At 45.1% G+C, this 13,071-nt stretch overlaps 1 protein-coding gene across 2 annotated transcripts in view; it reads left to right on the top strand.

Annotated features, from left to right (window-relative positions):
* Positions 1-13,071, top strand: part of NUDCD1 (NudC domain containing 1) — a 142,046-nt gene that overhangs the window by 95,795 nt on the left and 33,180 nt on the right. For both annotated transcript variants that reach the window (XM_073590192.1, XM_073590191.1), the window contains 2 exons: positions 10,833-10,977; positions 12,389-12,514. In XM_073590192.1, the coding sequence (XP_073446293.1) occupies positions 10,833-10,977; positions 12,389-12,514 (271 nt within the window). The remainder of the gene's footprint in view (positions 1-10,832; positions 10,978-12,388; positions 12,515-13,071) is intronic.

Raw genomic sequence — 13,071 nt, 5'->3', positions numbered from 1 at the left:
TGGGTCTTTCAACATGACAATGATCCAAAGCACACCGCCAGGGCAACGAAGGAGTGGCTTTGTAAGAAGCATTTCAAGGTCCTGGAGTGGCCTAGCCAGTCTCCAGATCTCAACCCTATAGAAAACCTTTGGAGGGAGTTGAAAGTCCGTGTTGCCAAGCGAAAAGCCAAAAACATCACTGCTCTAGAGGAGATCTGCATGGAGGAATGGGCCAACATACCAACAACAGTGTGTGGCAACCTTGTGAAGACTTACAGAAAACATTTGACCTCTGTCATTGCCAACAAAGGATATATCACAAAGTATTGAGATGAAATTTTGTTTCTGACCAAATACTTATTTTCCACCATAATATGCAAATAAAAGGAAAAAAAAACAGACAATGTGATTTTCTGGATTTTTTTTTCTCAGTTTGTCTCCCATAGTTGAGGTCTACCTATGATGTAAATTACAGACGCCTCTCATCTTTTTAAGTGGTGGAACTTGCACTATTGCTGACTGACTAAATACTTTTTTGCCCCACTGTATATACAACATGCATACTACATATATACTACATATATACTACATGCATGCAACATACATATATACTACATGCATGCAACATACATACTACATATATACCACATGCATGCAACATGCATACTACATATATACTACATGCATGCAACATACTACATATATACCACATGCATGCAACATGCATACTACATATATACTACATATAGACTACATGCATGCAACATACATATATACTACATGCATGCAACATACATACATACTACATATATACCACATGCATGCAACATGCATACTACATATATACTACATGCATGCAACATACATATATACTACATACAATACATTCATACAATACATACATATAGACATACAGTACATATAACATAGAGTACATACTCACCATCACTTGTCACTTTGATCCCCGAAGCCATTGTCATTTTTGGAATAAATATTAAAATAACAAACAAACAATATACTCCCTGATCCGCAGAAATCCACGAGAGTCCCACGACGATCTTGCGTGGAGAACTGCAGCATCAGCTGATGCTACCGTTCTCTACGGGGCCCAGGAAACCAGTGTCGGAAGGTAGGTATCCTTCCGCCCTGTATTCCTTCGCCAGTGTAAAAAAAAAAAAAAAGTCCCTAGTCTCACTTTATGGCAAAAGCTGCATGGGAAATTTTTCACACAGCAATGCCATAAAATGAGACTAGGGACTTTTTCTTTTTCTTTACAGTGGCGGAGGAATACAGGGCGGTAGGATACCTACCTCCCGACACTGGTTTCCTGGAGCCCGTAGAGAACGGTAGCATCAGATGATGCTGCTGTTCTCCACGCAAGATCGTTGTGGGACACCCGTGGACTGCTGCGGATCAGGGGTGAGTATATTTGTGCTTTGTTATTTTAATCTTTATTCCATAGACGACAATGGCTTCGGGGATCAAAGTGACAAGTGATGGTGAGTATGTACTCTGTTATATGTACTGTATGTCTATGTATGTATTGTATGAATGTATTGTATGTAGTATATATGTATGTTGCATGCATGTAGTATATATGTAGTATGCATGTTGCATGCATGTGGTATATATGTAGTATGTATGTTGCATGTAGTATATATGTAATATATATATATATATATATATATATATATATATATATGTTGCATGCATGTAGTATGTATGTTGCATGTAGTATATATGTATTATATATATGTTGCATGCATGTAGTATGCATGTTGCATGTAGTATATATGTAGGATGCATGTTGCATGCATGTGGTATATATGTAGTATGTATGTAGTATGTATGTTGCATGTAGTATATATGTATTATATATATGTTGCATTCATGTAGTATATATGTGGTATATATGTAGTATATATGTATGTTGCATGCATGTAGTATATATGTGGTATATATATATAGTATGCATGTTGCATGCATGTGGTATATATGTAGTATGCATGTTGCATGCATGTGGTATATATGTAGTATGTATGTTGCATGTATGTATGTTGCATGCATGTAGTATGTATGTTGCATGCATGTAGTATATATGTGTGTTGCATGCATGTAGTATATATGTGGTATATATGTAGTATGCATGTTGCATGCATGTAGTATATATGTTGTATGTATGTATGTTGCATGCATGTAGTATATATGTTGTATGTATGTATGTTGCATGCATGTAGTATATATGTGGTATATATGTATGTTGCATGCATGTAGTATGCATGTTGCATGTAGTATGTATGTATGTTGCATGCATGTAGTATGTATGTAGCATGTATGTAGTATGTATGTAGCATGTAGTGTGTATGTAGTATGTATTTTTATTTTTTTTTACATTCAACACATAGGCCGGATGATGGGACTACTACTGTCCCAGCATTGGCTAATGTGTCAATCACCGTCATGGTAGCAGGCATCGCCTGATGGGACTTGTAGTCCCATCGGACGATCCTGCACAGACCCCCGCAGCCTGCTCAGACCCCCGTAGAGTCGGTATAGACCACCGGCAGGCCAGCACAGCCCCCCGGCAAGCCGGTACAGCCCCCCGGCAAGCCGGTACAGCCCCCCGGCAGGCCAGTACAGACCCCCGGCAGGCCGCTCAGACCCCCGGACAGTCGGTACAGACCACCGGCAGGCCAGCACAGACCCCCGGCCAGTCGGCACATACCCCCAGGCAGTCGGCACAGACCCCCGGGCAGTCGGCACAGACCCCCGGGCAGTCGGCACAGACCCCCGGGCAGTCGGCACAGACCCCCGGGCAGTCGGCACAGACGGCCGGCACAGACGGCCGGCACAGACCCCCGGCAGGCCGGCACAGACCCCCGGCAGGCCGGCACAGACCCCCGGGCAGTCGGCACAGCCCCCTCGGCAGGCCGGCACAGACCCCCGGGCAGTCGGTACAGACCCCCGGGCAGTCGGTACAGACCCCCGGGCAGTCGGCACAGACCCCCGGGCAGTCGGCACAGACCCCCCGGCAGGCCGGCACAGACCCCCGGGCAGTCGGCACAGACGGCCGGCACAGACCCCCGGCAGGCCGGCACAGCCCCCCCGGCAGGCCGGCACAGCCCCCCCGGGCAGTCGGCACAGCCCCCCCGGCAGGCCGGCACAGACCCCCGGGCAGTCGGCACAGACCCCCGGGCAGTCGGCATAGAAAGCCGGCACAGCCCCCCGGAAGGCCGGTACAGACCCACGGGCAGTCGGCACAAACCCCCGGGCAGTCGGCACAGACCACTGGCAGGCCGGCACAGCCCCCCCGGCAGGCCGGTACAGACCCCCGCAGCCTGCACAGACCCCCGGACAGTTGGTACAGACCCCCGGGCAGTCGGCACAGACCCCCGGGCAGTCGGCACAGACCCCCGGACAGTTGGCATAGCCCCCCGGTATATGTGGTATATATGTAGTATGTATGTTGCATGCATGTAGTATATATGTTGCATGTATGTAGCATGTAGTATGTATGTAGTATGTATGTAGCATGTAGTATGTATATTTTTTTTTTTTTACATTCAACACATAGGCCGGATGATGGGACTACTACTGTCCCATCATTGGCTAATGTGTCAATCACCGTCATGGTAGCAGGCATCGCCCGATGGGACTTGTAGTCCCATCGGACGATGCCTGCACAGACCCCCGCAACCTGCACAGCCCCCCGGACAGTCGGCACAGCCCCCCGGCAGGCCGGTACAGACCCCCAGCAGGCCGCTCAGGCCCACGGACAGTCGGTAAAGACCACCGGCAGGCCGGCACAGCCCCCCGGCAGGCCGGTACAGACCCACGGCAGTCCGCACAGACCCCCGGGCAGTCGGCACAAACCACCGGCAGGCCAGCACAGCCCCCCCGGCAGGCCGGTACGGACCCCCGGCAGGCCGGTACGGACCCCCGGCAGGCCGGTACGGACCCCCGGGCAGTCGGCACAGATCCCCGGCAGGCCGGTACAGAACCCCGGGCAGTCGGCATAGACCCCCCCCCCCTCCAGAAGGCCCGAACTAACGGCGCATCATGATGACGTCATTTCGGCAGCCAATCAGAGCCACAGCAGTGGCTCTTTGCATTATGGGAACTTCCGATTCCGATATTGAAAAAATATCGGTACTCGGTATCGGAATTCCGATACAGCGAATATTGGCCGATACCCGATATTTGCAGTATCGGAATGCTCAACACTAATTAGGGGTTTAAAAACGAATAAGAGAATGAAGATTGCAGACTAAATGTCAATACAACTTTATTAAATAAAGGAAATCACTAACCTATGTAAAATATTTATCTATATTAATGGTAGCTTTTAATCCACTGCTTTTGATGATGGCCAATGAGTTGATGACGGAAGCGTATCCATTTTTTCTTTTCAGTGTGATATTCAAGTCTTTAAACAGATTTTTCCCTGATTAATCTTTTTTTTTTTTCTGTTAATCTGCCACTTTCTTATATGGTGCAGCTGCCTTTTTCTCAATTCGTGGATGTCCGTATGTCCTTAGCCTCTGGTCTCACGATATACAGTCTAACCACAAAATGTGTACTGCACAGGAGACAGATTATTTGCAGGTTGGAGTTATTCAGTTTTCTTTATGGTGCCGGCACCAGAGGTGAGTATGTGTTATTATTTTATTGGGCGCAAACATGCAGATTTGAGATTGTCCTGGGGGTGTGCAGAGCTCACAGTTTGTAGCCACAACAACATGCTATAGATTAGGTGCATGTAGGGGAAATCGGTGCTGGATAGAAGCTGTACTGATTCATAGCTATTATAGGCAGCAGGACCTGGAATATGCAAGGACCTCACATCCCCCTATCTGTGGAAGAGACCAAGGCCTGGAAGAGTGAAGATTAGCCTCTAAGAGTGCACCCTCACGTGGCTTGGAGATCGTCGCCCCTTTTCCTCTGGGAGGGGTCTTGACATGGGCCGAATTCTTCTTCTAAACACATTGCAATTTAAATGAAGAAAAAAAAGAACCCAGCAGTAATGAGTATCTGCCACAATTTCCAAAACTATTGATCTAAATCCCCTCTTCTTCCATATGAGTAGTGAATAATAAAATTTTCTTTTGCCTCTGGCTCTGCCGCTCAGTTCACAGCAGACTCCAAAATTGTGAAATCATAGCAAGGAACATTTTACTATCTTTCTGTTTGGTGTTTCATGTATAATGCAGCATGAAAGGGAACACATCCGAAAATGACAGGGATAGAGCCGCTTAATGATTCCTTCCAGTGAGGAATCCTCCGTCGCTCCCGAGATGAAATGTTTTTGTTACATCTGGCAAATCGCCGTGATCAGCTTAGAGAAGCGGCAGATTGTACTTTAATTGGGAATTTGGTTATTGACCTTTCACTTTATGATAAAACTTGTTATTGATCCAGACAGCCTTTTGTTCCCACTCCTCCACGTCCTCCCTTTTTTGATCACAGGCTCACCGTTTTCTCCTTGCTGTAAAGCAAGCCTTAATCTGGTGTCATCGCTCTAGTGCCTCATGTCGGTGGCACTTCTTTATTTTACACGTTAATTTAAAGGGCTTTCAGTTCATTTCATTACATGCAATCAGAGTCTTTAGATCTCCGTCCACTCTGCCCTTAAAGATCGGTAAGGTCTTCCTTCATTCGCAACGTCTTCCTTTCCTTTCGCAGCCACTTGTGGATCTATAAAAAGGCAGCAACAGCAGTGCCGCTCCCTTTAGTCACATTGCCATGACATCTGAGAGCCTGTCATCTTTTAGTTCTCTTTGATGAAATCCAATTCTCCCCTATTAACCTGCCAAGGTTCCGATGCAGTGTTTTTATCTATTGATCCCGAGCTTCACGTCTTCCTTCTCCAGTGTTTTGAAGTCGACAGGCACCAGTCGGCAGACAATGAAGAGGAAGGCGCGCTCTTCAGTGAACTGCAGATCCATATTGTCTCGTGGAGATCTAAACAACGCGCCCTGTGGAGGCATTGATGTGATGTTTTTGGATTTTCAATAAATCCTCCTTTTGCCGCTTTCTGCATTTGTTACGATGCTGCAGAATGTTGCAGAATGTATCTCATCCCTTTCAATTAAAATCAACTATAGGATGGAATGCCGGTGTAAAAAAAAGTTGCAGATTTTGATGCTTTCCTGTAATGTTTTTCAAGCAAAATTATGCAACATTTTAGGGGGAACTTACCAAGACCGGCATTTCATTTGCCAAATATAAAGGGGTTGTCCACTACTCGGACAACCCTTTCTCGGTTAGTATACTCCCCCATGTAAAATAAACAGAGCTTTACCGGCAATGCCTGCACTGGGACTCTCAGTGCCCAACAATGGCTGCAGAGCTCGCAAGACGAGCAGTGGTCACCACCCTCTCACTTCCTTTGGACGAAACTGACTAGTGGATTAAGTTAGAACTGCTGCTGCTTTTTCACTTCCTTCCGATATCCGTTTTGTCCAAAGGAAGTGAGAGTTAACCTGCCCATTAACAGATGCTGATTGGCTTCATGGCTCATGTGAATGGCGCCAGCATCGGTTGCTGTTATTATTTTACTTGGGGGTGGGGGGGTATAGTAATTGAGAAGGGATTGCCCGAATAGTGGTCAACACCTTTGCTGTTACATGGGTAGTTCACTACTCTAACAATCCCTTCTGAATCCTTGTGTTTCCCCCCAGTAAGTGACAACACTTATACCCCCCTTCAGTGTTGGCACTGTTCCATTTGTCACGCTATCCCTGCAGCCAATCAGCTCTGGCTCCACCCTCGCCTCTTTCGGACAATTCAAGCCATCCGAAGGAACTGAGAGCTGCTGCTGCCCTCTCACTTCTTCCGGATGTCGATTACGGACGTTTTTGTAGGGGAGAGTGAAGCCAGTGCTAATTGGCCACAGGGATCATGTGACATATAACAGTGCCCCGGGAGAGCCAGTGCCGACACCACTGGAACGACGCTGGAGGCAAGTATAAGTGTTGTTCTTTTATTGGTCGCAACATATGGATTCAGAAGAGGTTGTCAGAGTAGTGGACAACCCCTTTAAATAGCTGATGTTCAGCTATATGTAAACTGAATGGCAGTCACTTAATGACCTGTTCATTTATGTAAGTGTACAGTGGGGTGAGAAAGTGTTTGCCCTCTTCCTGATTTCTTATTCTTTTGCATCTTTAACACACTTAAATGTTTCAGAACACCAAACAGATTTAAATATTAGACAAAGATATGACACAAGTAAACATAAAATGCAGAAATGAAAATAAATCCAAACCTACAGCGCCCTGTGTGAATAAATGATTACCCCTCACCTTAACCTCTTCACGACATGTGAGGAACATGTACTGTGTGTGTTGTGTCTCCCCCTTTGATATGGGCTCCAGCGCTGAGCCCACATATTTTCTGGCACATGTCAGCTGTTTTGAACAACTGACATGTGCCTCTAAAAGCCACGGTTGGAATCGCGATCTACCCGCGGCTGTTAACCTGTTAAATGCCACTGTCAATCTTTGACAGCGGCATTTAACTCGCGCTTCCCGGAAACGCGCAGGAAATCCTGCTCATCGGTGACCCGGATGGGTTGGCATGACAACCAGATGTCTCCTCTATGGTTGTCATAGCCGGATTGCCCGATGGTCAGCGCTCATAGCAAGTGAGAATTTCTGCTACACACAGGTGATCTGATCATCGCCTGTGTGTAGAAGAGGTGATCGGACAACTGTAGCTTCTAGTCTCCCTTGGAGACTATTGAAGCATGCAAAAAGTATTGCTGCATTCCAAATTCTTTGATCTATCAAGCTATAAAAAGAATTAATCCGATTGGCAAACGGAGTAGCGAAAAAAATGTCAAAACCCCAGAATTGCAGGGTTTTTTTGTTGTTGCAACATTGCGTTAAAATGCAATAGCGGGCAATCAAAAAGATTGAGTACACACCAAACTGGTATAATTAAAAGTGTCAGCTCGGCACGCAAAACATAAGCCCTCACCCGGCTCCAAATCCTGAAAAATAGAGACACTACTGGAAAATTAAGCACCTTTTTTAAACAAATTTTCAAATTTTTTCACCACTTAAAAAAGAACCTAGACATGTTTATTGTCTATTAACTCATAATGGCGTGGAGAATCATAATGGAAGGTCAGTTTTAGCATTTGGTGAACATGGTTAAAAAAAAAATCCAAAAAACAGTTGTGGAATTGCACTTTTTTTTGCAATTTCACCACTTTTTTTTTCCTGTTTTCGTGTACGTGATATAGGAAATTGAATGGTGTCGTTCAAAAGTACAACTCGTCCCACAAAAAACAAACCCTCACATGGCCATATTGATGGAAAAGTAAAAAGGTTATGGCTCTGGGATGAAGGGGAGCATAAACCAGAAACGCAAAAACAAAAAAGGGCTCTGTCGTGAAGGAGTTAAAATATAAATGAACTGTGATTTATCATACCTTTTGGAAACTAAGTTCAAACTCCCTAGTCACACCCAGGCCTGATCACCCAGGTCCCCACACCTGATGTCAATTAAGAAATCACTTAAATAGGTCCCGCCTGACAAGTGAAGTAGACCAAAAGACCCTCAAAAGCTAAACATCATGCCGTGATTCAAAAAAATTCAGGAACAAATGAGAAACAAAGTAATTGAGATCTAGCAGTCTGGAAAATATTATAAAGCCATTTCTAAAGCTTTGAGACTCCAGTGAACCACAGTGACAGCCATTATCCACAAATGGCAAAAATATAGAACAATGATGAACCTTCCCAGGAGTGGTCGGCCAACCAAACTTGCCCCAAGAGCGAGGTGACGACTCATCCAAGAGGTCACAAAAGACCCCACAACAACATACAAAGAAATGCAGGTCTCACTTGCCTCAGTTAAGGTCAGTGTTAATGATTCCACCGTAAGAAGAAGACTAGGCAAAAATGGCCTACATGGCAGAGTTCCAAGACGAAAACCACTATTGAGCAATAAGAACATAAAGTCTCGTCTCAGTTTTCCAGAAAACCTCTTGATTATCCCCAAGACTTTTGGACGAATACTCTGTGGACTGACGAGACAAAAGTTGAACTTTTCAGAAGGTGTATGTCCCATTATATCTGGCGTAGAAGTAGCACCGCATTTCAGAAAAGGAACATCATACCAACAGTAAAATATGGTGGTGGTAGTGTGATGCACTGTGGCTGTTTTGCTGCTTCAGGACCTGGAAGACTTGCTGTGGTAAATTAATTCTTCTGTCTACCAAAAAATCCTTAAGAATGTCTGGCCATCTGTTCATGACCTCAAGCTGAAGCGCACATGGGTTATGCCGCAGGACAATGATGCAAGACACACCAGCAAGCCCACCTCTAAATGGCTTCAGGAAAACAAAATTAAGACTTTGGAGTGGCCTAGTCAAAGTCCTGACCTTAATTCGATTGAGATACTGTAGCATGACCTTAAAAAGGCGGTTCCTGTTCGGAAACCCTCCAATGTGGCTGAGTTGCAACAATTTTGCAAAAATGAGTAGGCCAAAAATCCTCCAGAGCATTGTAAAAGACTAATTGCCTGTTATCGCAAATGCTTGATTGCAGTTGTTGCTGCTAAGGGTGGCTTAACCAGTTATTAGGCTTAGGGGGCAATCACTTTGTCACACGAGGCCCTGTAGGGTAGGTAGCGTTAATGTGGGTGAGAGGAATTGGGGTGGATGTTTTTGTGGGGTGCATTTACTTAGTACAAAGCAGCTCATCTGACCTAATAGTATTGCCGTGACCAATAGGTTGTAAGCTGGCATGGTGCATTACATGTATCAATGTGACTGGCGCTTTATACAAGCCTTTTCCAAGTTACTTAATCGCCTCCTTTTAGGTTTTTAGACTACTCTTGACACTTTACAGATGGGGCCTCCTCTTCCAAACACATATGACATAATTCACCGCAGGAACTTGTATACTTTATGCCCGCTTACTGCAGATATAGTTTTGTATTGGGTAGTTTATGCCTCCTTAATAAATGTGCCACTTTTTGCTCACGCCAGCGTGTGCTGAACAGCGGCCGGTATAAGCAACGCGGGTCTAATTACATTCCCCACATACCAGTAAAAATATAGACATATTTATAGGCAAAGCTACAGTACATGAACTCTCCTGGATTCAACAGGTATGCTTTCTTCCCAGGCCATCTCTTTTTCTTCTTCCCGGGCCATCTCTTTTTATTTCTTCCCGGGCCATCTCTTTTTATTTCTTCCCGGGCCATCTATTTTTATTTCTTCCCGGGCCATCTCTTTTTATTTCTTCCCGGGCCATCTCTTTTTATTTCTTCCCGGGCCATCTCTTTTTATTTCTTCCCGGGCCATCTCTTTTTATTTCTTTCCGGGCCATCTCTTTTTCTTCTTCCCGGGCCATCTCTTTTTATTTCTTCCCGGGCCATCTCTTTTTATTTCTTCCCAGGCCATCTCTTTTTATTTCTTCCCGGGCCATCTCTTTTTATTTCTTCCCGGGCCACCTCTTTTTATTTCTTCCCGGGCCACCTCTTTTTATTTCTTCCCGGGCCACCTCTTTTTATTTCTTCCCGGGCCACCTCTTTTTATTTCTTCCCGGGCCACCTCTTTTTATTTCTTCCCGGGCCACCTCTTTTTATTTCTTCCCGGGCCATCTCTTTTTATTTCTTCCCGGGCCATCTCTTTTTTTATTTCTTCCCGGGCCATCTCTTTTTATTTCTTCCCGGGCCATCTCTTTTTATTTCTTCCCGGGCCATCTCTTTTCTTACCAGGCCTTCTCATTTCTTCCCGGGCCATATCTTCTCCCTTCAGATACATAGTGTGAAGTATTAATATTTGTATTGTCTCTTGGTGTTCAGCAATCTCTATGTACTATTTTGTCTTCGGGCAGTGTGGAAGTCACGTTGGTGAAGAGAGACGATGGCTGTATGTGGCCAGAAGTCATTGTCGGCGATAAACAAGGAGAATTTGTTGCAGATTCGGCACAATGTGCAGCAATAGCCGAACAGCTGATGCATCTCACATCTGAGGACTTGGTAAGGAAACCAGTTCTTAAATCTGCCAGTGATCGCCGCCTTGATCATCGAATATAAGTTTTCCATTTCTTAAAGAAGCACAGCACTGATGAATCACTCGCACAACAAACCCTAACAACTTATTATGAGGTTCTGCTCAGTCTCCCTTTATTATCCTCTTAATGATGGGGCAGAGCACCCAAGCGTCCTGCCTGGTCATACATATATACAGTATATCACTATGATCGGTGGAGAGGGAGGGGACAGGAAAGCTCAATATTGAGTGCTTGGCTTTGGCCCCCCGAAACAGTCTGTTGTTGAGTTTCTGGCTTGCCACTCCTCTTTGGTCATGTTGCAAGGCTGGTAAGAGAGTGAGGCATTGACTTGCAAGATACTTTCTTTCATTCTGCGAGAAAGCTAATCTGCGTACTTTTCCCTATGGAGCATTGCTTATAAGACTCCATGCTAAGCCCATCTCTGTAAAGGGATTTTCTTGCCTCAGGCTACGAGTCAGGCTTGTGAATCCGCACGTCACACTCACTGCAGACTGTCAGGAGTCTTCAGTGCCAGGACCAGCGTGTGACCCCCAAGTATGTGATTTGCATGCATGCGGTGACGTGCCGACCAGACACGTCTAGTCGGAATGTGGCCCGCGGTATGAAAATCGCATACTTGTCATCACATGACCATTGACTTATGGAGCCGACCCATTGCACGCTGGGAGGATTCACAAGTATGCAGTCACATGGAGCGACTGCAGACTTGAAGCCTAAGACCGGACAACCACTTTAACCCTTTCCCTCCATATGACATACCAACATAAATTCCAGTTTAGTTGTGCTTGTGTGTAGGGATGGCGTCCCACACTCAGATCAGTATAAAAGACCGACATGTGCTTGAATGCGTAAATTGTGATGTCTATTCCGTATTCTTCATCAGTGTGTACAGTATTCAAAAACGTGGCTCGTTCCGGCCAAGCACAAGCCTTTCACAAACCATTACAAATAAATTAAACCAGTTCAGGATCTCGTCCCGCACCATAACTTACAGCAAACCTCTGCATATAACAGCAGCAAATCTTATTGAAAATAAAAATGTATGTGTATCAAAAAGTTGTGGCATAAAGCAATTTTTTTTTCACTGATGTCATCATCAGCTGAAAAATTCCAATATTTGCCAATTAAGTTTGAGAGGTATTTTGGGGCAGCGATGAGTGATCGTTCATCGGGCTGTTTTTATCGGTTGTGTACTGGTGCATTGCCGGCAGTTGCTTGGCGTTACATTGACAGCTGGTTGATTTCGGTGGTCCCGGTGTTATGCTCCATTTCCTTGTTTGTAAATTGCTCAGATCTCTGTGTGAGTTAATCCTGTGGTAATGGAAACAAAATATTATGATTTTACATATTGATAATTTCATGCATTCCTTTGTCAGAACCCAGACCCGGAGCGAGAGAAGCCTCCGTGTAACGCTCAGGAGTTGGAAGAGTGCGACATGGCTCTGGAGGACAGTACAACTTTGTGCAGATTTGATGGAAACACTATGAAAGCTACACATGTGGTAAGATGCTGCCATTACTGAGGAATGCAGAATATATCTAACAGTTGTGTTCATTTTAGAGGACAACTACTAGAAGATACATTAACGCCCCGCTCTGGTTCAGCTCTTGTGTAGGTGTCTCAGATGTTTCCTGCCCTTCATCTATGACCATAAGGACACTGGTCCTAATTACTATCACACTTTCTCATTTGGATCTGTTCTTTTTCATATAGGCAGGAAATCCAATATTTTTTTTTTTCTCTCTTTAGAATGGGCCCCAAGAGTATGCTTATCACAAGATCTCCCGATGCTCAGCCTCCCGGCGAGCACCTGTAATCTGTAGCCTCTTCCGATACGTAAATGTACATCAGATGCGGGTGTCTGGAGCGGGCTCACCCTACTGCATGTTATAGAGCCTGCAATCATAATGGCACAGATTTCTGCTGTTAACCCCTTAAATGCCACTATCGATCTACAATGGTGATCATTGCAACTTGCCGTTTTGAGTGACACCCCCCCCCGACACGATTTGGGATGCCAATGGCAGACTGCTGATGTCTGCATTGTTGCCTTCTACG

Source organism: Dendrobates tinctorius, unplaced genomic scaffold, assembly GCF_039654945.1.
Source record: "Dendrobates tinctorius isolate UK_male_01 unplaced genomic scaffold, ASM3965494v1 ptg000116l, whole genome shotgun sequence".
In the NCBI taxonomy this organism is placed as follows: domain Eukaryota; kingdom Metazoa; phylum Chordata; class Amphibia; order Anura; family Dendrobatidae; genus Dendrobates; species Dendrobates tinctorius.
This window is presented reverse-complemented; position numbering and strand designations above follow the sequence as displayed.